At 40.2% G+C, this 25329-nt stretch overlaps 2 protein-coding genes across 6 annotated transcripts in view; both read right to left on the reverse strand.

The window, feature by feature from the left end:
* Positions 1–17644, reverse strand: part of MRPS28 (mitochondrial ribosomal protein S28) — an 85429-nt gene extending 67785 nt beyond the window's left edge. The window contains exon 1 of the mRNA XM_032128155.1: positions 17228–17644. Within this exon, the coding sequence (XP_031984046.1) occupies positions 17228–17377 (150 nt within the window). The 5' untranslated portion in view covers positions 17378–17644. The remainder of the gene's footprint in view (positions 1–17227) is intronic.
* A 1176-nt stretch (positions 17645–18820) lies between these two features.
* The window catches only part of TPD52 (tumor protein D52), a 41757-nt gene continuing 35248 nt past the window's right edge, over positions 18821–25329 (reverse strand). For 3 of the 5 annotated variants that reach the window (XM_032128130.1, XM_032128113.1, XM_032128104.1), the window contains 3 exons: positions 22131–22172; positions 20716–20764; positions 18821–20294 (listed from right to left, as the gene is read on the reverse strand). In XM_032128130.1, the coding sequence (XP_031984021.1) occupies positions 20178–20294; positions 20716–20764; positions 22131–22172 (208 nt within the window). In that variant the 3' untranslated portion in view covers positions 18821–20177. The remainder of the gene's footprint in view (positions 20295–20715; positions 20765–22130; positions 22173–25329) is intronic. The other 2 variants (XM_032128139.1, XM_032128122.1) reach the window with 1 other exon arrangement.

Below are 25329 nucleotides of genomic sequence, written 5' to 3' on the forward strand. Positions count from 1 at the left end.
CCCCCCAAAATGACTCTCTCTGGGCAGGGGATTACAAATCAATACTCATACTGAAATACCAAAAGCTGTTCCAAGGGAGACCAGGGCACGAAAAAGCACAAAATTCAGAGGTCTTCCACTAAAGGGCAAAGAAAAGAACATGGCAACAACACAAACTCAGGATGACAAGGACTATTATCATATCATCCCAGACTATTTTCAATCATTCTTCATTGCAAGGTAGACTAATAAAAAAATTGGTCAAAAGAAAAAACAAACAAACAAAACAACAACAACCCCACCCCCCTCCCCAACCCCCAAACAAAAAACCAAACAAAAACACTGACAATGGCAGGATGTTATCATTTGCAGGGTAACAAACATATACTCCACAGCTAAATTCAATCCTTGGGTAAAGAGCAGCTTTGTTTTGACACTTCAACAGGAGATGAGGAGGTCCACCTATGGTTTGAACTAATTTAATGCTAGTGGAATCAGACACCATACTAGATGATCCATAACACCAAATGAACTGTCTTTTTTTATATGTAGATCATTTGGAAAAAAGCCTGAGCTAGTAGAGAGGATCAAGAGAACTTCTAAGTTTGGTCTGAAGATTTTCCTACACTATCTACATAGATGTCATTAGCAATGACATCTGAACACACTGAGCAACACTGAGATTTTTTTGCTAAGCAGTTAATACATTTCACAGTAAATCAGCAATTATACTCATTAAATGGCATTCACCTCATTCATGTTGCCTTCATACAATGGCAGACTCGGTAGGGCTCTCTACACTCAAAAATATCTCACAGCACTTCATGAAGATGACTACACTAATATCCTACAGATTTCCTGTTTTCATCACCTAAAAATGGTCTATTCTAGTTACTAATGTCTCTCTTCTTTATTTCCCTGGCAGGAAAAAATACAGATGAAAAATTCTCCCATGTGCAAACTTGCCTGTGAAATAATCTCTGTACACAACAGACAAATGCTATCTTTACACACTGACAGATGTGCTCATTGCTTACTAGAAACAGATTAAACTAAAATACAGATGATAATGTATGAAGAAATTTTTTGCTGTTCTTCATGATGGACAGTTTTCCAAGAAGCCACCAGGAATCTGTCAGAATTCTGTCACAGGCCTACAAGTCTGCAGTGTTCTCTGTTCTGCATCCTGGAGAGGAACTTCTCAAGAGCACAAATAGCTGATTTATGTATACAATAATCCTCAAGAGATGCCATTAGTTACTGCCATCAAGGACTCTTTTGTGGACATTCTAGAAACAGAGTGAGATAAAATGCAGTATTTTCTCCCTTTTTCTGCATAACCTACAGCAGATCTCATTAAAGAGTAATTTATCTCAAGCATTTAAAAAGATTTAATGACATTTTGAGTGCTTTCCTCTACAACTTCTAAATCTCCTTAACTGGATTCTCCACAGTAGCATTATGGAAAAACAGTAAAGACTGTACAGTAACAGGGCAACTTTATTAAGCACTCTACTTTTCTGACTCTCAAGGAGCGTTGGCCATGCAGCTCTGATAGATGATGCATTGATAACATGTCAAGTCACAAAAACTGAAGGTTATTACAAAATTCAGAAGCACAAATGGCACATTCTTTTTAAGTACCTGAAGTATAAAGGCTTTTTTTTACCCTCCTCCTTCTTAAATGCCAGATCTGTTTGATTTTCCTTCTAACTTCCGGATTTTAAAGTTTTTTAATAAATATTATACCTATCACTTTCAGTGTGCATAGTTCAATGAAAAAACAGCAGCTCTTTCAGCAACAGAACTCTCCAAGATGATACATATTAACCACGGAGTGGGAAAAGTCAGAGATTTAAACCCCAGTAGGATACAAACAAAAGAAGTAACTCCAATGGAGGAATGTAACATACTATTTCTGGAGCAAAGCCTATGACTGTACAAGCAGGGTGGCCCTATCCCACCCACTGAGCAAAATATCTGAAAACCCAGGCTACATGCTTTATGTCTGCTTGCAAAGGCAAGTAGAATGCACATTGGAATGTAAGAGATATGGATGAGAAGAGATGGAAGATTGGTAATCTGATTGCTACAATTAAGGGGTGAAAGACATATTAACATCAAGCAGCATGCAACCCTTTGTAACCAGCAAACTTGTTTTCCTCAGCACTGTCATCCATAGCTAGACAGACCTTTCTGTCCAAAGTTAATTACACAACAAAATGGAAAAATCAACTTGCAGTGATGAATTAGTGTGATGCCTCAAAGCTAAGGGCCCCAGCAACTTGGATACCCAAAATGGGACTGGAAAAGACCTTGAGCAACCTGAACAAAGTTTAACCTGCTTGGAACAAGGGGTCTGAACAGATAAGCTCCTGACATCACTTTCAACATGTACTATTTTACTTAGGAAAGATGACTGGAGCCTGCTATAAAGAATATTAGAACCAAATACATTAAGCTACCCACTGAACAAGTATATATTGATGAGGTGCTTATTTCAACAAGCAACCTAAAAAATTCCACTATCTATTAGCCCAGCAAACCTTAATTTTCCATACCTTATAACTACTGGAAGTGTGCACTGTTGCTTAGATATAAACCTAAATCCCAGGATTTTTTTAAGTGTTGAAGACATTACTAGGGTCATAGCTTATAGTGATTCATGCAGTTTATTTACCAAACTTCTCTCTTTTACTACTTTTTACTTGAATGCAACAAGCTGTATTTAAAACTCCATCAAGCAGAAGAATATCACCTTAAAGACAGCAGGACAGACTCAGACACTATACCACAAAATCTGACATCCAACAGTTAAAGGCCTTCCATCCAGAAGCAGCATAAGTGCTGCCAACTTGAGAACTCTCCTGAATTTATCAAAGAATAACCATCAAGCTTTGTTGTCACCAACACAGTTTCCCAGACACTGAGGCTGTCCCAAAACCAGCACTGAATACTCATGAGGAGCACCCAAGAGGACTGACATATGACTACAGTGACTGAAATTTCAACATATAAGCATACCAGCAATTACATCTGAAAGTGTTTTCTCTAGGTCCTGCCTTCTTTTTATGCATTAAACTATTTGCTCTAATAATGATGAGTCCTTATTGAGAAGTTCCATGTATCTTATGCTCGTCTCAGAATATAATCACTCAAACTTCAGGCATCACACCTTTTACTCATCTCAGGGATGAACAGCTCTCAGTCTCCCCTCGACCAAATAAGTTCACGTAACTTCTCTACCTTCAACTTTGAACACGTTCACAACTTAATGCCTAGCAGTGACCAGTGATTGTAGAGTTTTCTCAAAGAAAAAACTCTGCTTCCTGTATTAGTAGGAAAGAAAAGTTTAGGGAAAAAGTATTTTTAAAGTATAAGAGCTGACATTAACATTTATTACTTATTTACTCTAAAAATACAAACAACCACTAGTAAGAGCCTAATCTACATTTCTAAAAAACCAACTAATCTTTGAATAGTCAGGCTCATTCCACTGTACAGCCATTGTCTACCAAGACAGCATTCCCACTAAACCTGCACAGCCCTCCACACCTTGAGCAGTCACGGACCATTTGTCTCCTCTTCTAAAGTAGTTCTGCACTGGGCAAAACATCCCACACCACTCACCTTAGGTCTCTGTCACTTGTACTTCTACCCAAGGGACAAGACATAATCGTTCTTTTTCTTCCTTCAAATTTTTTAAACCTGTCCCACAGTGTAGATACATCCCAAGATGCAGAAAACACCATCAGTAACCACCTCAGTATACAGCACTAACTACAGTATTATACAATCTACACCTTTGAAGAAGACTTGTGCCTACCATTATTTTTTCAAACAACACAAGCTATAGCTCTGCAGGCCAGGGCTTCACCAACTTGCTTATTATCAACAGATATAACAATAAAGAGTAAACAATAAAGAGGAACAAAATCTGACAAATACTTGTGCTTGCAATATACAGTACATGACCTGCTTGTATTGTGTAGTACATGGAAGAACAGGCTGCCCAGAGAAGCTGTGGATGCCCCATCCCTGGAAGAGCTTAAGGCCAGGTAGAACAGGGCTCTGAACACCCTGGTCTAGTGGAATGTGTCCCTGCTCATGGCAGGAGGATTGGAACTAGATGATCGTTAAGGTTCCTTCCAACTCAGGTCATCCTATGATTCCATGAAATCAGAAGTCTAAGATGAAATATAACTCAGGAGTATCATTTGGACTTGAATATGAACAGTAATGCAAAGACAGGAACCATCTCTTCTCCATCTCTATTCTAGTATTTGACAACCATTGGAAAAAGTACCAAATTATTGTTACCCTCTTATTTGCCAGTGACATTCATCTTGTGCAGTATTAAGGAAGACAATCTTCAAACTGCCCGTTAATATACACCATTCACACATGGACAACACATACAATAGACATCAGCATGACACCAGTGACTCAAAAATGTATAAGGCTATTTTAGAATTTTTTTGAAGCTCAATGTTTAATTCTGCAATATGTACCAAGGCAAATTTTAAAACACTATTCTTTAAAAACTCTAAATGTTTATGGATAAAACAGACAGGTAAAACTACGAACAGAGTAGAAAATAGGAAGACTGGATTAGGCAGAGCTGTATAAGGATAAACAAGGACACAGGATTTAGCTAGCATACACAAACTAAATACAACAGCCACAAAATTCACCTACTAGGGCCCATAAATAACAGCACATCACTCCACATACAGCACAGGCACAATTATAACCAAAGACAGCATGAACACAGAGTCTATTCTTTTAAAGTCCACTGTCTGTTTTGCATTTATTGTTCCCAGAATACAGCTCTTTTTCCTCCCCAATGAGTGGCCTGAGGTTTTGTTCCATCAAAAAAATATATCAAACAAATGAAGTTTATGCTGTTTCCCCACAGATTAAATTTACAACCCAAAGTGGGCAACCACAAAGACAAGGAAGACCTCTTCAGTTTCCTTTAAACAAGAGACTTTTCCACTTTATTCTATACAAAAAGATTAAAGTGAAGAACTGTTTTAAACTTCTTGTTAACAAAAGTTTTGAAGATTAAATACTGAACAAAGCTTAAACAAAAGCAAGATTGGTATTATTTAATGAAACTACTGAAGGGAAATAGTCCAAACAGAAAGCATAAAATGAGGATTTGTGATCCAAAGCAGTAATTTAGGGAAAAATCTAAGATTAATGACTGCAAAGTCACAAAGAAGAGCTTTGAAAGCAGTCAAGGAGAAAACTGGAAGCTGCCCTGCTAGATATTTACAAGATATACAGATATATATATACATATATATATATATAAGATATTTATAAAAAGCTTCATATGAATCACTTCCTATGCAACAATTGTTACAAGGCCAAATTTCCATGAAGACAGCACTTGCACAGCAGCTAGGATGTTCTGAATTATATAAGGGAATTATTTTAGTTATAAGGATTCTCATCGTATTAATTCTCATATTAATGATTTAATATCTACAGGCCAGTAGAAGAAATACCAGTGTAACTAAGAGTTCCAGCAGACACCATATTCCTTCATTTCCTCCCAATCTGAGTAATGATTTGAATTGCACCATCAACATCAGCAAACTCCAAATTATGTCGTTTTGGAATAAACATAGATAGTATCTGTACCCAACTTTTTAGAGGTAAGTTTTGATAAAAGTAGGAGAGGGGAGAAGAAAACAGAACCAATTTTTAATACAATGTGGTAGTACATAGTGATATTCAAGAAGAACAGTGAGCACTAGAAGATTTTCCTCCAAAACTTTAACATTTGGAGGGAAAAAAACTTTCAGATTTTATGATTGGAAAAAGCAAGGGAAACAGCTCTGTTCTGCCTGTAAGAGGGAAATTGACTGCTATATTTTCATCCTTTTCATTAAATTTTTATTGACTTTCAGAAACTTTGCATACTTCAGGTTTTAATTGTCCAGAGTTATTTCTCATCACAATTTTAAAACTACAAACACCCCTAAAGAACCACCAGAAAGCAAAGCAAACTTCTGCTGTTTCAATCAAAAGAGGAACATCCATACATTCTCCTCAGCACAGCAAAGAAATATGGTTTTATTTTAAAAAGCAAACCAAACAAAACTCTTCAGCCAAAAAAGTTGGAAGTAAGAAGATGAAATGAAGCATTTAACCATCCCTTGATGAGAAGCAGTAACTAAGTGTTTTGGCAAAGCATCATTCCAACTTCACTCCAAATCTTAAGATTTTTGGCGGATTTTTGGATTTTACTGTCAAAGCCTAATAGTATTTTGTACAAATCTCCTCATGAAAGCCCTGAGTCCTTGTTTTTGTTAATACTTCAGGGTTAGGCTTTAAGGAGTATAGGCACCAAACTCCACTCTCCCTGCGAACTTGAAGGTAAAATCTCACAGTGCCTGCTACATACAGTGTGCTGGAATTCTCAAAGTCACACAGAATCACATAATCACCAGGTTGGAAGAGACCTCTAAGATCATCAAGTCCAACTCATGCCCTAACACCTCAACTAAACCATGGCACCAAATGCCACATCCAATCTTTTTTTAAACACTTCAAGGGATAGTGATTCCATCACCTCCCCGGGCAGACAATTCCAGTACTTCACCACTCTTTCCGCGAAAAAATTTTTCCTAGTATCCAACCTATATATCCCTTGGCACAGCTTAAGACTGTGTCCTCTCGTTCTGTCACTTGCTGCCTGGAGAAAGAGACCCACCCCCAGCTGACCACAATGACCTTTCAGGAAGTTGTAGAGTGTGATAAGGTCACCTCTGAGTCTCCTTTTCTCACAACAGCTCCAGCTCCCTCAGTCATTCCTCATAGGGCTTGTGTTCCAGGCCCCTCACCAGCCTTGTTGCCCTCCTCTGGACACGCTCAAGCGTCTCAACCTCATTCCTGAACTGAGGGGCCCAGAACTGGACACAGTACTCCAGGTGTGGCCTCACCAGTGCCGAGTACAAGGGAAGAATGACTTCCCTGGTCCAGCTGGCCACACTGTTTTTGATACAGGCCAGGATGCCACTGGCCTTTTTGGCCACCTGGGCACACTGCTGGGTCATCTTCAGTCGGCTGTCGACCAGTACCCCCAGGTCCCTTTCTACATGAGCACTGTCCAGCCACGCCACCCCCAGCCTATAATGTTGCCGGGGGTTATGGTGGCCAAAATGCAAGACTCGGCACTTGGACTTACTAAACTTCATCCTATTGGACTCTGCCCATGCCAGCAAACCAGTCCCAGCATATCTATAAGCATGCTGAACTGAACTCTCTGGGGAAGAGCACCTTCTCCCCTGTGGAGCATCTCAGACAGCATGATCTACTCCATAAGCCTTCTTTGCAGCTTGGACAAAACAATCTGACAGTATTTTAAATCTTAGTTGTAAACCAGTGAACTTAGAGCTGCTCTTGCCACTCCATTTGAAATCAGCTAAGCTATAAGCACTGGAATATGAAGACTATCCTACTTTAGTTATCAATTTTGTCCTAAATAAACAACAATAACACTAATAAAAAGCCTCTAGGAAATCCCATTTAGATAGCTACATTAACTGGATATCCAACTGCCCTCATAAGGCTGAAAACACCAAAAGTAACACTGGAAATAAACTCTGATGTTGCTTTCTTACACACACATATTACAGTTGACACTTTTCTCACAGAATGGTTTGGGCTGGAAGGGACCTTAAAGGTACCCAGTCCTAACAGCCTCTGCCATGGGCAGGGACATCTGCCACTGCACCAGCTCAGAGCCCCATCCAACCTGGCCTTGAACACTTCCAGGGATGGGGCATCCACACCTTCCTATTCCAGCGCCTCATCACCCTCACCACTCTTTCTCTTGTCCAGCCAAGATCCACCCTCTTCCAGCTTGAAACTATTGCCCCTTGTCCCATCACTACAGGCCCTACTAATAAAGATTGAGAGAGACCTTTTACTTTATGTTGAAAATACACAGTAAGGTCTTCCCAGAGCCTTCTCTTCTCCAGGCTGAACAACCCCAATTCTCTCAGCCTGTCTTCTTTACAGGAGAGGTGCTTCAGCCCTGCGATCATTTTTCTGGCCTCCTCTGGACTTGCTCCACCTTTCATATAGTGCAGACCCCATAACTGATGGAGTACTCCAGGCAGGATCTCACAAGAGAGCAAAGGGTATTTACCAATTTTTAAGTCCACAAATTTATCTGAAATACACTTGCTGAGGTAAATGCAAAAGTCTCTAGCTGAAATTCAGTGCCTTATGTCAGTCAAAGTCAGTCTAGATGGCCCCTGTGATCACCTCCAGCCTAAAGATCAATAGTTTAAGCTTCAGTTACATAAGTACGTGTTATACTTCCAACAATACAAATACCATGCAAGCCATAAAACCTTCTGGCACATAACTCCTAAAGAAGAAATGTAAGAACTGTACTGCTTTACTGACTTCACATAAGAAGAACTGTAACTAATTAAGAGAGAGGCTACTGCACAAAAGTATCTACAGGGGTATTTTGAAATTCATGTAATGCAGAAATAAATTATTTTCACTGAAGAGTATCTTCATTTTCCAACTTGTCCAAATTACAGTTCTTGTTTACCAATCTTTCTCATCCTAAAAAGAAGAAATATGGAGAGGACTAAACATCAGTTTTACCAAGGACAGGGTTATTCATATTGTCCACAGGGAAGCAAACACAGTTATAGGAAGTTATAAAGGTTGTCATACTTGGCAAAGAGCATTGGAAGATTTTGCTTGGCTACAGACACAAATGTTAAGCCAACTTCCCATAGTGAAATTATACTTTTTTTAAAAGTGTTTAAAATTGTATTTTGATTGCAGATTAGGAAAGGATTACACTTCAATTTTTAAAACAACCAAAGTTTCAACACACTATTCGATATAAATTTATGTTCACTAACAACCTTCCATGAAGGTCCATATTTTGGTACTCACTGTGATGCCTTAGGTTTTAACTTTTATATTTTTCAAATTCTGTACTGCTTAGTGTGTAACTCTGAAGTTTCTTGTAGCCTGTTAATTTCTGCTCTCTCGTGCTAGGTAGACATAACAAAGTCTCTCTGGGCCTGCTCTTCAAGGACACCCAAACCATCCTAGGCCAAAAAAGTATAAACCAAAAGGCCTCTAAAGGGGGGCAAGTGGAGGGGGATTCCATCATTAAACTGAAGCTTTAACTGGAGAATTAACCCTGATATGCAAATGAACCAAACCTATAAAAGTGTGAAGAACTCATGACCTGTTGTCCATCTTGGGGCCCATCTTGGCAGTAGCCTCTGGCTCCCCTGGGGGTACCTTTGGAGGCCTTTCCAATAAATACCTGCTTTTATTCCCTTACTCCTGTCTAGTCTCTGTTTCTAGGAGGCCTCTTAAGGCATCAACTGCAACGTTGACTGATGAATATAGCATATTCCAAATCCAGTTTAATTTTTGCATACAGAACAACTTCTAATTAAAAATATCTCAGCTGTGCAGAGAACACGATATGCTTGAATGTATGTATTTGTATATACAGTGCCCTCACAATAATGAACAATGTAATATTGTGAACTAAGTACATTTTTAAAAGAGATGCAAATAACAATTAACCAAATACATGTAGTACTAAACCAGTAAAATACCACGGTGAAAACTATCTTTGTCTCTCATAATTACACCTTACAAGTAGGATCATGTAGATCTCAAAAGAGAAAAAATATCACAGGAATAGGATTTGTATGCCTAATATTCAACAGGTTTTCCTGAACTGTACTTTTAGTATCAAAACTTCTTTGTTGTCTAGAAATCTCCATTGAAAAAGCCATTTGCAGCTTTTTTCTATTTGAAGATGGGTATTTCTTAACCTTATCATCAAGATGCAGTATACAAACTGTTCTTCAACTCATGAAAGAGCATTAATTATTCAAAATATTTTGTAAACATATGTAAGTTACCAATGCCTTATTCCATGCTGCTAACTCAAGTGTAGCAGTACTGTTCACAAAACAAATGTCAATTTTTTCAATTAACAGACTAATCTCATATGTCCTACAACAAATACTGTGCTATCAGAGTAAATGCAAATTAAGGTGCTTTTTTTAGACAATTATGGCTATCCCTGCCCATTATCAGAAGAGTCAAAGGTTTACACTATTGCGTTTGAGTCTGGGTGTTTTGGTATTATATACAGGGACACGCGTGACTAAAATTTAAAAACATACTTTTTTTTTCCTGTGACTTTATGTAACTGAGTATGTGCTTAGGAGGAATAGCATAAAACATTAGAGTACGCCTGGGGAGGAGCAGGTCAGCACAGCTGTATCATGAAAATTAATCATCTGTTGCTTCTGGATCCTTTTTTGAAACTTCTTCATCAATCAGCTGCCCATTTAAAACCAGAAAGTCATATTGCTAACACACTGTAATGCTACCCAAACCACCAAGGCTTACCCAACAACTCTTACAAATGTACAATCTGCTGCACTGGTTGACTCAATACCAGCTTCTTTGTGTTTGTAGTAAAAGGAAGGTTTTTCATTTACCTTCTCCTTTTGACTGGATACACAGCAAAGAAACTGCAAAACAAGACTTTCATAAAGGATTTCAAATGCAGCTTTGAAAATACGCTGTTGACTAGGCAAGTGGATCATTTACTGAACAACGCTGAGCTAAGACTTCATTTCACAACACAAAATAGCACAGAATTTGGTCACAATAAAGCTGCTTATTTTTCTTGAAATTAAGTAACTTCTATATAGAATTTAAAACATGAAGTTCCTTTCAAGGATAACTTTCTAGCACGCAAATAGAACATTAGCATCTAAATCACAGAAAGTAGGTGAACCTACTGCATGGATTATGTCAAAAAGAAAATCTAACCAGATGGGCACACACACAGTCCTAAGAACAGCCCGTGGTGTTTTGAGCCCAGTACCTGCCTGTGCAGCTTGACTGCTTAGACAGAACTCTGCATCGCTTCTCTGAACAATTACATGTGTGTCCCTGCATTTTAAGCTGCCATGCTGGAATGGGACACCAGCAATCCCACACAACTGCACTGTCACAGCTTCAGCCCAACATTTTCTCTATTTATCACTACTCTGCTCTTCCAGGCACTTTTTTTTTCCAGGTTCCTAGGGGACAGAATGCTGTTTCAATAGTCATAATAGGAGAATAACTGGGATCTCCCACAGCAACACCGGCTGTAATTATCCTGCTGATAACAGTAACCACTAGAAAGGATTTCAATTCCTATTTAACTGTTACATTATGGTTACATGCACCTTCTTCCAGATACCTCAGTCAAGCCTAGGCAGCTGACATGCGCTTTCTTTTCTCCATAATACTGGCAATACCAAAACAGTTTAATTTTGGGGATTTCACTCTGACAGCCAGTCATCAAAGGCATATACCTACCACTCATGGACCTCCAGCAATGCCAAAGCAACCACTTGCCAACCCAGAGCTATCTGGAGTGAGTTCCAGGAAACAACTGCTCCCGAGATGAGATCTTCATCTTCCTCAAGTCAACCAAGGACAGAGGGCCCAGGGCCTTCCCACATGAATTTGTGTCCCCAAGTACATCTTTGTGATAGGCAGCATTGACAGTGTTACTGTACTACAATTAAGTCCTCCAAAGGGGCAGCATGCATCATTCCTCTGCTGTCCAACATCAGAAGTCTTGTCTACTCCATTTCAGAGTGTTGCTCCGACACCATGTGAGTTTTACTAATCCTGTCATGCAAGCACTTCTGTCACATGCAAAGCAGGTCAGGTCATCTGACAGACCCAGCTGTGCCTACAGCTGGGACAAACCCAAGTCAGAACAAACAAGTTTTGGTGCCTCAGCCAGAGCATTCACAGGGCAGAACTGCTCCTTCACAGAGGTCAAAAGAAGGACAAACAGGCTCATTCCTACTTTAATACAAACCAGCATTTCGAGCAGATGCTGAGAAGGCTGGGACACAGTCCTTATTTAGCACGAACCTGAAAGCACCAGGACGTGTTCACAGCATAGCATGAGCAAACATAACCCAAGTTTCTCAAATGCAGAATTACAATATGGCAAAGCAATCAAGAGAAACTTCCAGGTAAAGACTACTCATTCCAGATCCCACAAACCCAACAACTGCCCAGTCCCTCTCTCAGTCAGTCAGCAGTTTCCAGCACCTGAATGCTGTTCAGAAGATAATCCACCTAAAAGAGTAACCTCTGTGCCTGGCATATGGGTTTTATTAAAGGTTGTTATATTTGTAATCAAACCAAGAATGTTATTTATTAGTTATTTATTAGCACTAGCAAAGCATTCCAGCCACACAAAAATTACAGGTGTCCTAAGAAATATTACACTATGAAAATTACAAGTGAAAATTGTACTAAATATTATTCAGCATTTTTGCTCTCAAATGACAGCAACTTCAGGAAAATTATCTTCTAAATGCTAACTTAGCTGAGAAGAGACATTGAGAGAAATATTTCCCATCAATTATTAGCTGAAAATAATTCTGAATGTTTCTTACTATATGATTTCAAAACATCCAGTGTCACACATTATTTTAACCTGAGAATGCCCAGATACTGCACAAGCAAGACAACTACACATTCTTTATAAAGATACCTGTATAGCTGACAGAAATGTAATACATTCCTTTAAAATTGTCACTTTTGTGTTTTAGTTTTTAATTTCTTCCCTAAAACATAAACAGATAAAACAGTTCTTTATATGAGCTATTTAAAAATTTTTGTTTTCTTTCTTAATGAAAACTGGTATTTTATTTTTTACACAGTGACAAGACATTTAAATACACAGATGCCCTTCTCAAACTTACAAATCCTTTCAGCAAAGAATCTGTGGCTAAATTAATTTAAAAATATGTATGTGTATGGAAGAATAATTAATAATCTCTCTCTTTCAGAAATTAGTTATTATAATGTACTGATAGCAATCCCATCCCTTCTATCTGAACTACAGACAATATCAGTTGCGTTTCTTCTTGATAAATGCCTTCCCTTCAAACACAGTATTCACGGAATTAAATAGGAACTTCCCCAGACGTGCCACTTTTCCTGCCACATCTGGAAACAAGCGGTGCCCTCTGCTGTGCCGGGCGGGGATGTTCACCCAGCCCCCGGCGCAGCATCCCTGCTCGGCTGGGCTCAGCAGGCTGGCCGAGCCAGGGGCTGCAGATCCCTCCTTCTGAGCAAGGACAACTTTCTGCTCGACTAACCAGTCCCTGACACGCACCTGATGGTTGTACCCTGCTGCTCTCTCATAAAAAAAGTCCCAACAGAGCAGCTCATGACACTGTGACACATACAGCAGACTAGCTGCAAAGCTCACATAATGATAGCCCATTTCTACCTAAAAGGACATTTGACAAACTTCACCACTCATATTTTAAACATTTTTAGACTACTCAGTTCACAGTGAAGAAAAAATGTGCATTTATTCTTAATTAATTACTTTATTCTTACATTTTCTTCGAACTTTGGTAACTGAGCTAACAACACAGCTCAAAAACCATTTCTCTACCTGTATCATAAATCATCACCTCCTTCCTAAAGACAAGGTTTCCTATTTTACTAGGCAAGCAGCTTTAATCCATTAATGAAGGTAACACATAAAGCATTTGGTGTCCATCTAAAAGATTTCGTTAAGCAATTCCATAGAGAAAAAAAGAACTTTAAACTTTAAACTTTTTATAATGCAAAACTTAAATATAAAAATGAAGAAGGAAAATGCAGTAAGAAGTGAGTTGCCTGCTGTACACAAATATCACGTGGGTCTATCAGGATATTTGGCTTACCAAATTGCTACCTTTTAAACAATTTTAATCAACATTTAAGTGCCTTGTCTGTAAGTTTCCCTATTTACAAAACAGTAACAACAGAACTGTAAACCGAAGGTGAAAGCCAAAACACGAACTCAAACCCTTAAAAAATTACCAGCACAGCAGAGACACCACCAGGCAACTCTGAGGTAAGGTCAGCAGCACACATTGCTGCAAAAAAACTTAAAGAGCTACCTAGGAAAAATATCATCACGCTTTTTGAATCATCTGAAGACAAACACGTATCAACATGCCAATTTATCAAGTTTACTTATATTTGCCTAAACTAAGCCACTGCCAACCAAATATCAGCCAGTTCATACAGTTTCAAAAATGAAGGAACAGCTGACATAGGAAACCCATACAGGAACATTATCAAGCCTCTTCCCAAAAGAAAGAGAAACACAAAGAATTCAAACACCTCTGGCTCTTACAGGACGAAGCATAGCAAAAGACAGGCAGCACTTGTGAGCTAAGATAAGGAACACGAGTTTTCCTCTGATTATGTAGCTCAGATAAGGGATGAGCAAGACCACATTCCTCCTGCTTCAAGGAGCAGATCCTGCAGTTGCTGGGTGCCCCAGAAAGGGACTGCAGCTAGAGACACCACACGCTCTCCTGAGGGAAGCATGTTGCTCCACTTAGAAGGATCTTATCAAAAGATCTTCTAAATCTTTGGGTTTTTCCATCAGCATCCAGTGCATCCTCCCACAAGTATTACCCAGCTTTACCAGAGCAGCATCAGGGTTGCTCCCGGCTGTGGAAAGTTTATTTAACAAATAACACACTTTCTAGCAGTCAAATATTAGCTGAAAGCGGTGATAATAATTTCAAGAAAACTACACAAAATGAACAGATTACACTGCAGTCAGATCCCTTTCATTTCCCTCTTGTTTCATGCCACCTTCCACTGCTAACTCATTCTCACCAAAATCCACTCCTTCGTCTGTAGACTCTTCAAAAAGCAATCAGTGAATAAACACTAATCACACTCAAGACTCAGTGAGCACTACCTGGGCTACGAACAGCATGAAGTAGACTCATGATAATCTTCATCTCATTGTTATGCTTTGAACATCACTAGGAACTGCAAAGCAAGCTACTTTCCTTCCTCTGGTTCAAGTGAAAAAGTGGTTCAGCAAAGTGTAGAGAAATTCAGAGTTGTGGTCCAGATACTCATTTTAAAACCCTAGTTTGACTTCTAGTAATGCATTATTTATATTTGTGTATACAGTTTCACTTAAAAATGATGTAAATACAATGTAACATTTGAGTTACTTAAGAAGCTTTAAAGGCTTGATGACAATTCATTTACAGATAAAAAGAGAGTATGTAGATAGAAAATGTTTCCAGCTACTCACTCCAACAGAAGAACAAAAAGGGGGGAAAACTTAACCCCTCAAAATCCCCAAAGTAGCATTCAGTATCTCCTACAGCTACATCAAGTGACTCTGTTCCCAAACTCTTCTGCAGACATCCCCTTGGACGTCACCCGAGCCCCCAGGTTAGGCAAACCTTTAATCTTTGCACAGCCAGCCTTGCTAGTGTGGACTTCCAATGGAAAACAAAATGTTGTAGATTATGCAGTAATTTGGGATATTAGGTCTTGGATTCAGTGACAGGCATTTCCAGTTCTACACCTCCAGTACCAGACCAGTCCCGCCATAATAATTCACAGCTTTAATCTCCATGTCCTACTGAGCGCACTTCAAGTAATCCCAGCCTCAGGTGTGGTCAAACAGAACTGAAAAAGTTACAAAAATAAGAGTGTCAAAGATAAAGACCAGCATGGAATCACTTCCACCTGAGGAATAATCAGAGGTCAGGGTTTTTCAGCTTGGAGGAGATATTCTGGAATATGTTAGTACACACACAGAGCTTTTTCTTGTTTCCCTACATGTCTGCTAATGGGCACTGTCACAATCTGTGGGGAAAATCAGCATGACAAAACTCAATGCACTGCTAAAGAAAGTGATGGTTATTCACAAAATCTCTACCTTTATTTTACTACTCACTCTTTCCCAAGCTCCATCCACTCACATTCCCATACCCCCGGATTCCCAACAAGCATCTGGGGAAAAACCATTTGTGTACAACACCGGGAATGAAGGCTGCCAGCTATCAAGGCCTCACCACACCTCTGACATTATTCCTGTTTGACAATGGTGAACTAGGTTTTGGACAAATCTTTTACACCCTTCAGGAGTCAACAGTTGTTGACAAGGTGGTCCTTTGCTTCAGAATTCTACTTACTGCAGCCTCAATAAATAGCAGACTGCTGCTCACCACCTCTCTCTCTCCATGACTGATTCATGGTGGAGTAACAGGAAAACAAATGGCACATAAGATACGGGACACAATTCTGTAACCCTCCTTGTGCACTACAGGAGCAGGGTCTGCTCTTGATGAATCACTTGTGCTGCAGCTTATCAGAGTGCAGGCCTTGCCAAGCACACCATCCTAATTTTACTGCCAAGGACAGCTTCACAATGAACTGTGGTTTTTCACATTAATATGCAGCATGCTTTCAACCCTTGTACTGCTGTTTCTTTTGCTGGCTTCACACATGTACAATTCTACAGGTGTTTCACTCATAAAAGCCTTTATATTTCCTCTGGAATACTGGTTTAACAGGTCTTTGATCAGACCCAATAAAATCCTTAAGAAATTTTCCACATCCTCCCTGCCAGCCTGTAAAAGCCAGAATACAGCTTTACCCATGCAGCAGTACCTTGCATTCTACACAACCAAAACTGCTTGCACGCTTTCTACATTACATTTTTGTAGGAGCATGTTAAAAAGAAATATGAGCTGTCCACATTTCTGTAGGCTAGTTATTATGCAGGGTGAAGTGGTGAGAAGAGAGAATAACTAAGTTATTAGGGTTGATCTCTGGAAATCATCCAGTCCAACCCCCCTGCCACGGCAGGGACATCTAGAGCAGATGACACAGGAATGTGTCCAGGTAGGTTTCAGGGTTTCGAATGTCTCCAGAGAGAGAGACTCCACAACCTGCCTGGGCAGTCTGTTCCAGGGCTCTGCCTCCCTCAGTGTAAAGAAGTTCTTCCTCATGTTGAGGTGGAACTTCTTGTACTTTAGTTTATGGCCACTGCTCTGCATTCTGTCGCTGGGCACTACTGAAAACACTCTGGCACCATCCTCTCCACACCTGCCTTTAAGGTACTTATATGTATTGATGAGATCCCCTCTCAGTCTTGTCTTGACCACACTTAACAGGCCCAGCTCCCGCAGTCTCCCCTCGTAAAAAAGATGCTCCAGACCTCTCATCATCTTTCTAGCCTTCCGCTGGTCCCTCTCCAGCAGCTTCTCGTCTCTTTTGTACCGAAGAGACCAGAACTGGACACAGCATTCCAGATGTGGCCTCACTAGAGCCGAGTAGAGGACGCTGCCTCGGCTCGATCCCCTCGCGCCCTCACCTGCCGGGAGCCAGAGCCCGCGGTGCCGCTGCTCGGGCGCTGCTCCGTTCGCTGCGGGGAAGTCTCGGCGGCCCCTGGCGCGGCCCCGCTGCCCCTGCGGACCACGGGCACCGCCACCCGCCATGTCCGGCCCCACAGCGCCGCCGCCATCGCTGCCCGGGGGCGGTACCTCCACGCCGGGCGCAGGCGCAACGCGCTGAGGCGGACGGCGCCATGTTGAGTGAGGGACGGCGGGCGCCGCAGCGCCCCCAGGCGACAGCGACGGCATGAGGGGGACAGAGCTGGAGCTGCGCCAGGGAACGGGCGGGTCGCAATCTGGGGGAATTTCTTCACGGCAGAGGTTATTACGCATTGCAGTGTGCTGTGCAGGGAGGGGGTGGAGTCACCGTCCCTGGAGGTGTTTAAGGAAGGACTGGACCTGGCACTTCATAGAATAACCTGAGTTGGACGGGACCCACAAGGATCATCGAGTTCAAGCCCTGGTCCTGCACAGGACACCCCAAGAATCACACCATGTGCCCGAGAGCATTGCTCAAACGCTTCGTGAACGCCATCAGGTTTGGTGCTGTGGCCATAGCCCTGGGGAGCCTGTTACAGTGCCCAAACACTCTGCATGAAAAATCTTGTAATACCCAACCTGAACGTCCCCTGACACAACCTTCTGCCATTCCCTTTCGTGCTCCACTTAGTGGCATGGTCTAGGTGACAAGATGCTGTTTGGTCATAGGTTGGACTCTCTGGTCTCAGAGGTACTTTCCAGCCTAATTGATTCTGTGATTACCACACTAGCCCTGAAAGCAAAGCTTCAGTGGTCACAGCAGCCCCAAGGCCACCTGCACTCGAGGAAAGGAAGGTGTGGGCAGAGGAAGATGCAGCAGAAGCTCCTGGGAGTGTAATAATGTGTTATAATAAAAGGACTGCCATGTGGCCTTAAAAAAATTAAAAGCCTTCCTTCAGAATACAGAAAGCTCAGCTCTGGACTAGATGACCTTTCTCTTTGTCAGTTAGATAAATAAATAAAAGCCCCATCCAGTAAGGATCATGTTCCAGAAGAACCTGTCCTACGTGGTACTGACCCAAAAGAGGAAGAGCTACATTCTCTCTATACCATTCAGTTCTCTGTTCCTTTGTTAAGGCGGAGCTGGCAGGGGCTGAAGGAACATGTCAACCCATTTTCTGAACTTCACGCTGTAACCAGAGCAGTTTAATTTTATGTCGTGGCAGAGCACTGGAACAGGCTGCCCAGGAAGGCCGTGGATTCTCACTCTCTGGAGACATTCAAAACCCACCTGGACACCTTCCTGTGTAACCTGTTCTAGAGGTGACCCTGCCTCGGCAGGCAGTTTGGACTAGATGAACTCCAGAGGTCCCTTATAACCCTAACAATTCTGTGATTTTGTAATTTTATGTAGGCCACTAGAAGGCAACCTAGGCTCAGTCTTCTCTGGAAATGCCAAGCTCAGCCATGTAGATTCCCCCCCGTACTGTGGTATGTATCAGCACTGCTTTGAACCAAACTTACAGGACTGTTTCAATTAGAAATAAAATTTCCTTACTTGTTTACATTATCCTCCATGTTCACAGGACAATAAATTCCTCACATACAGATTTTTATTAAGCTTCTCACATGTAATTAAGCATACATTCTATATCTGACATGCTAGCAAGGTTGTCAGGAGCCAACCTTTTTTCCTCCAGACACCTGTGTCTGCAGTTGAAGTTTCATGGATTTCACACAAAGGTAGCAAAACTTGTTTCCAGTTCTAAGCACGGTGATAAAACGTTCTAACCATGTGGCAGAAACACACGAAACACAAGAAATTTGAGGAATACAGCAGACAAAACAAGGTGTAGGAGGACAGATCTTTTAAGAGAGCTATGCTGACTGATGACACTGTGTACCTCTCAAAACAGACTTCTGGAGTCAGGAACAGGGGTGTTACTTGAGGTACAGGCCTTAAATACATAGAAAAGAGTAAGACAGGGTAGCAGATGTTTTCAGGGTTCAGCCTGCAAGGGAAACAACATTAGGATTTAGGAGCAATTCTCTTGATAACTGAAAAAGAACAACTTCCAGGGTCAGGCTTATTCTTCCAGTCCATGCTTTGTTAGTGTGAATGTGACACCACCACATGTGAATGAAGATGAATCTATTTGTGACTGGTCAAATGTTCAGAAGAGTGTTATCTTACCACAGTGACATCCTGTACAAAAAACAAGACTGAAAATGTTATGGTGACTGAACCAAACCAGCACTATGAGACATCTTGCGTTGGTCAGAAGTTTCCTAGGTGGACAATGCATGGACAGATGGGTAAGTTTTAGATGCTCTGTATTACCTATTCACGCCTGCTGTATGAGGAGCACACTCATAAGACAATACATTCCTACCCATGTGTGATCCTGCTATAACTTGTGTAAAGCCTGCTGAAACTGAAGTCCTTTCTTTAGCTGGGAGTGATCCTTCCTCCTTGTCCAGTCTCCTAGTCCAGTGTCCCTTGCAGGCAACACTCAACTGAAACAATCACAAGGGACCCAAGTAACAAGCTTCAGTTTGGCAGCAGCAGTAGATTGATAAGGATTAAGTTGAGCAGTAGTTACAGATTGAAGAGAAATTATGTATCCACAGTATCTGTACAATATAATTCACTTCTCAAAAGAGGTTTTTTTTTCATTGCTATATTTTAAAGGTTGCCTTCAAATTACAGGTAAGTCCTTTAAATGCTTGAAAGGCATAGAAATTCCCCTTCCCACACAAAACTCCAAACAATGTATTTTAGTTTCAAAAATATTTTGAACCCACAAACAAGCTTGGTATCAGTTAATTGGGTAAAATAACTACGTGCTAAATAAAAGCACATTTGGTGGAAAGAGCGCAGAGAATGTTACAAGTGTGCTTGGTTTTTGCTTGCAGCATCTGGCAGTGGGTAGCAGGACGGAGGTAGAAATCTCAGTGGGTCTCTTCCTCTGTCTGTTCTGCAATAGTTTCTGTGGCACTGGCATTGGCAGCAGAGTTGAGAACTTCTCCAAAGTCTCCCCCGACAGGTTTGCTTCCTCCAACTTTAGACTAGAAGACAGAGAGAGCCCCAACATAGCACAGTAGTTACTTGGCATGCCAAACATGCTTAACTGTACAAAACCAGTACCTCTGCATGAGTTTAATAACTCTCTTCAACAAAGCAGCTTTTCCAGGTCTAAGAGACCTCCACAATATTCTGAAAACAAATCTTAACGTATCTGGCAGCAAACACTCACCAGCAGATTAGTTCTTCTAAAGGCATCCTCCTGTATGAGGTGCAGGCAGCCCATTATTTTATTTGCAAATCATTAGGCAGAGAAACCACTTCCACAGTACTTAAAAAGTTGTTCATCTAAGCAGCTCTTCAACTATTTACCAGTAACTAAAAAATAGGCTGCCCAGAATCTACTTGAGTCTTTTCTCCACATTCACAGCTCTAGAATCACCAAGGTGTTTTAGTAATTCTTACCTTTAAGTTTTCAACTTTTTCCTCAAAGGATTTGAAAGTAGGAGAATTTCTAGGAAAATAAAAAAAAAGGAAGCACGGAATTAAAACCACATCTAGTTAACCTATAAATATCACAAAACAGGCAGACAGTTGCTTTTTCCCAACAGCAACATGAGATTTCTTTGGGGCTCTTTCCCTGTTTTAAAGATAGCCTAAAAATAGTTTACATCTGGACCCCCCAAGTACTACAAAATTAAAATTCAAACATACTCAAATTGCAAGCTCACTTTCATCTTTGGCAACTAAACACTGTCAGGTCCAGCAACAGGCTCCTTCATATCAACATGGAAAGGAGAACTAGCAAGTATTTTAGATTTGGCTTATTATTCCCAGTGATTTCAAACATGTTTCTGGCTTAAAGCACTTGTTCAGAAAAATCTTAGTCCTCACTTCTGGTTAGCCTAATAAATTATTACTGAAGAAAGCTCATCAAAGTTTTTTCACTTTTTATAAGAAAACTCGTTCAGTTTACTTTGCTACATGTTCAATTAATAAAACATGGTTCACAGTGGCATTTTCTGCTAACATGTTAAATTTAAGCAAGACTCCCCCTTGCCTTTAAGTGCCAAAGGCAGCTGTAATTACAAATGGTAAGTTCTGCATACAAAGAGCAGGACAGCTTGGGATTTCCAGTGCTGAGGGCTGGTGTATAATTCATTAGGGTCAGAAGAGTGGCTTAATGCTCCAAATAGCTGTCACTGCCATGTGCAAATTTGTGCAACATTTTGTACACTTTTTCTGCCTTTATGTAGGATGGAAAATGCTTGCCTTCAGTGGACCGGGACTAAGGATTGATGGACTCAAAAATGTATTATATAAATATGAAAGACAAGGGTGTTTTTCAAAAGAAGTCTACAGCTTCCCTTCGCTTGGCGTTTGTGTAGGTCACTCACACTTAGCAGCACTCTTTTCCTTGGGAAAGCACACAGTGATACATGCATCAAACCAGACTCTCGCAGGAGATGGAGGGACACAGTGCCAAGCAAGAGGAGAGAAAAGGCAAGCACCCCAGATCACCAAGAGACTTTTTGTGAAACCACAGGGGCTTTTTTACTCACTTTCATTTTCAAAAACATATGCCAAGCTACTGCCTTTTAAACTTGGAATCACTTAGTAGCATTATATTTTAACAGACAGGGAAAAGCTGTTACAGTTTTCCAAACAGCAGGGAAATGTCACATTCCAGATGTTTGATAACCCCCTCTGTTAAGCAGAAATAAAACAAATTTTATCCTGTATGTACAGGAAATCCACTACAAAGCTGGGTGGGGTTTTGGGGTTTTTTTTAAAACTATGTTTGCTGACTTAAGTTCACTTTGACTTGATTCCACACATGAAAATAAATAAACCAAACAGCTGGATTATGCATACATTACCTCATAATAGGCATACTAATTGAATGTTGTATGGAGCGTATACTAAATGCCAGCATTAAGAGAAAAGAAAGCGAAAAGTTAGTTTAAGTATTACATTGAGAAGAAATTGGCTTAGAGAGCTGACTTCTGTAGACTACCTTTGGTAGACAGCCAAACAGTCTTACAGAGTCTTAGATAGTAACTGCTTGGATTTGCTTTCTTAAATTGCTTAGCCATGCACACACACACACAAGTACACCAGAGCAAAAGCCGCAGCAACCTTTTTCTCTTTTAGAAAGATTCGAGTGCCATGCTTCTTAGTACTTGGTTCTGCTTAGCTGCAACAGTCTGTCTACGCCTTGAGCTTCTCAAGCAACAGGAGTCATGCTGCATTTCCAGTTTTGCCGATAGCAAGTAGCAAACACTTGAGAGATCAATCAACTAATCTTCCTACTGAAAGAATTATCCCTACCTCCAGAAGGCTTCCATTTCAATTCAGTGTAAGTTTTTTATGCTCATCGATACAAATTATCTACTCATCAATATACATTATCCAACAAAAGCAGACACATCAGTCAGTATTCAAGGTCAGGTTTATGCTGGAAGCAGGGATAAAGTCCTAGTCCTGTGTTCTGAAATTCATGGAGGATTTCTGTAACCTGCCAGTGTTCCTATACAGTTACTGTTTGTCTAGCAAGAACACACATCTACTCCTAGAAGGTGACTGGATATAGATTAAGGAGCTCCCAAATAACCTCAAGACCTGCCATCAAATTTAGTTCCATATAGAAAATGCCTGTTTACTGTCAATACAAACAAGCCTTATATGTTAAATGTTTCTTATCAAATACCACAACAGTAACTTAGAATTATTACAAGTGATGATCTCAGTTTTTCATACCTATATGTGGAATGTCAAAGTTTGTCTAGGCTTTATAACGTCTATTAAGAGAATCCTTTCTAGGCAGTTGCTGGAGGAGGACAGGAGGAAAGGGAGACAACTCTCTCATAAGATGTACCTCCAAACTTTCAATTAGCATCTCAGCACCATCAATGGAAGATACATTCACAGAAGAAAAAAAGTTCTATGTTTATTGCAGAACGAGTTTTAAGAGATTCTTTCTGAGGCTCATCAGTAAAATACCGTGATAGAATAAAACAACACGCACAAAAAGCTCCCCTAAGGTTGGGATCCCTTAAGGCAGATGCACAAATATAGGTTGATTTGTAGTTACAGCATACTAGGAACCAGATACACAAGGCTACAGTAATGTACAGCTATGTTTCATCTATTTCCCCAACCTCATTTCTCCTGTGTTTCATTCTTATGGATGGTCTGGCTTCTACAGGCTTCTCCAGAACACAGAGAAGCTGACTGTCTTCTGGACTGTAATTTATATTCCTCACTGATGTGGATTACTACAAGTTCTGGGCTTGCTACATGGCAGGTTTTATTACAGAACTGCACCGACACTAACTAGTCAATGCTCAGCCAATTCCCCTCGCGCTACAAGAAGTTTCTCCCTGAAAGAAGATTAAGGCTAAAGAGGATTAAATACATATATTTACAAACTGTAGAACTGCGCACTATGAAAAACAACCTATAGTGTATTGCAGATATTTTAACAGGTGTCTACATAAGTTTCATTTAATCTCAGAAATCATTTAATAAAAGAACTATTCATGCATTCATGACGAATTTACTTGCCATTGTACATCACATTTCTGTATACACTCAGTATCCATTTTGCAAAATGACACCATAAAGTATTATATAGTTTTATCACACAATGATCTGGTTTGCAAAAGAACTGAATTAGATAAATGCAGTTGATTATTTTTTTAACATAAATCACCTGTTCTTCAAATAGTGCAAAGAGGCACAGTTAAGCCTTGAACAGCTTTATAAAGAAAAGAACTTGTATTTCTTTTCCCAAATAACAATGCCACACTAAAGCATTCACTGAACTAGGCCATCAAGTTGGGCAGTTTGAAAAAGAGAAGCCCTCTTTGCAATGCTCAAAAGCAAATCCCTAGCTTAAAAAAGACAGTAAATAAAAAAGGCACAGCAAGCTGCTCTCCAGTCTTTTCCATATTTTGCATTGCATTTAAGTTTTATTATCCTTTACACAATAATTTTTTAAAGCTACTCCTTTGCATAACATTTTGAAAAGGCATAAGGAGGTGTGCCAGTCCCTGCCTAGAAAACACAGCCTAACATACACAGTAGCTAGTTACTTTTGTTAGTAGTTAAATTTCCAGCTGATATGCTGGTAAGTTATAGTATATAGGAATCCAAGATCATAGATCAGACTTCTAAAGCAAACAAAGAAAGTTATTCTGCAATCCCAGAGCAAGGCAAAGATGGACTTTCCTTCATTATATGGATGCAGAGCAGGAGGAGCCAAGTGCAAAGTCAGGACTGCTCAGAAGCTACATCTTGGTACTACTATTGTTTTGCACAGAATACTGATGTTGCCTACACAAGGAAGGTTAGCTCATCAAAACTTCAACAAATTCTTACAAAGAGAATAAAGGTATTAAGAGAAACCTAAGAAGGAACAACGTTCATTTTCATCATAAAGAGCAGAGGAAACAAATACAAAAAGGAAGCAAAAATATACTGACATTGCACTACCAGTTCTCCCTTCCTCTCCATTTCAGTAGTTTCCAAAATCACAGCTCCAGTAGCTGCCTCACTCCCTTTTGCAGCTCCCTATTAAATCACTTTGCAGCGCACGAATGAAAACCTGCATGTGATGTTTGCTGCATGGAATATGTAGAAATAGTCCAACATGGAAGAAATCACATCATTACAGCTGAGAAGTACCTCAACTAAAACAATGCAAGGGAAAGTGAAGCCACAATGAAGCCAATGTAAGAGTTTAAGAATAAAAATGCACCTGCATATTCAGTATTGGTTCAAATAAGTAACAGGCCCATCAGCTATCATTTCCAGGACAGAATTTAGGCATCTAAACCTTTCTGAAGCTCAGATTTGCCCTTGAGTAGTCATATAACCTCAGGACATGAATTCACTGGCTGAATTCCAGATGAATTCAGTTCTTATGAAAAACAAAACAACTTAAAGGCTTTTAATCTCTTGTTTCAAGTGCAACTAAGATCTTCAACAGCACTAATTCTTCACACTTTTGTTTTGTTTTCTAAACCCAGCTACTCCTGAATTTATAACAATACTTTGCATTTCCATTGCCATGAT

This window comes from Corvus moneduloides, chromosome 1 (genome assembly GCF_009650955.1).
Source record: "Corvus moneduloides isolate bCorMon1 chromosome 1, bCorMon1.pri, whole genome shotgun sequence".
NCBI lineage: Eukaryota > Metazoa > Chordata > Aves > Passeriformes > Corvidae > Corvus > Corvus moneduloides.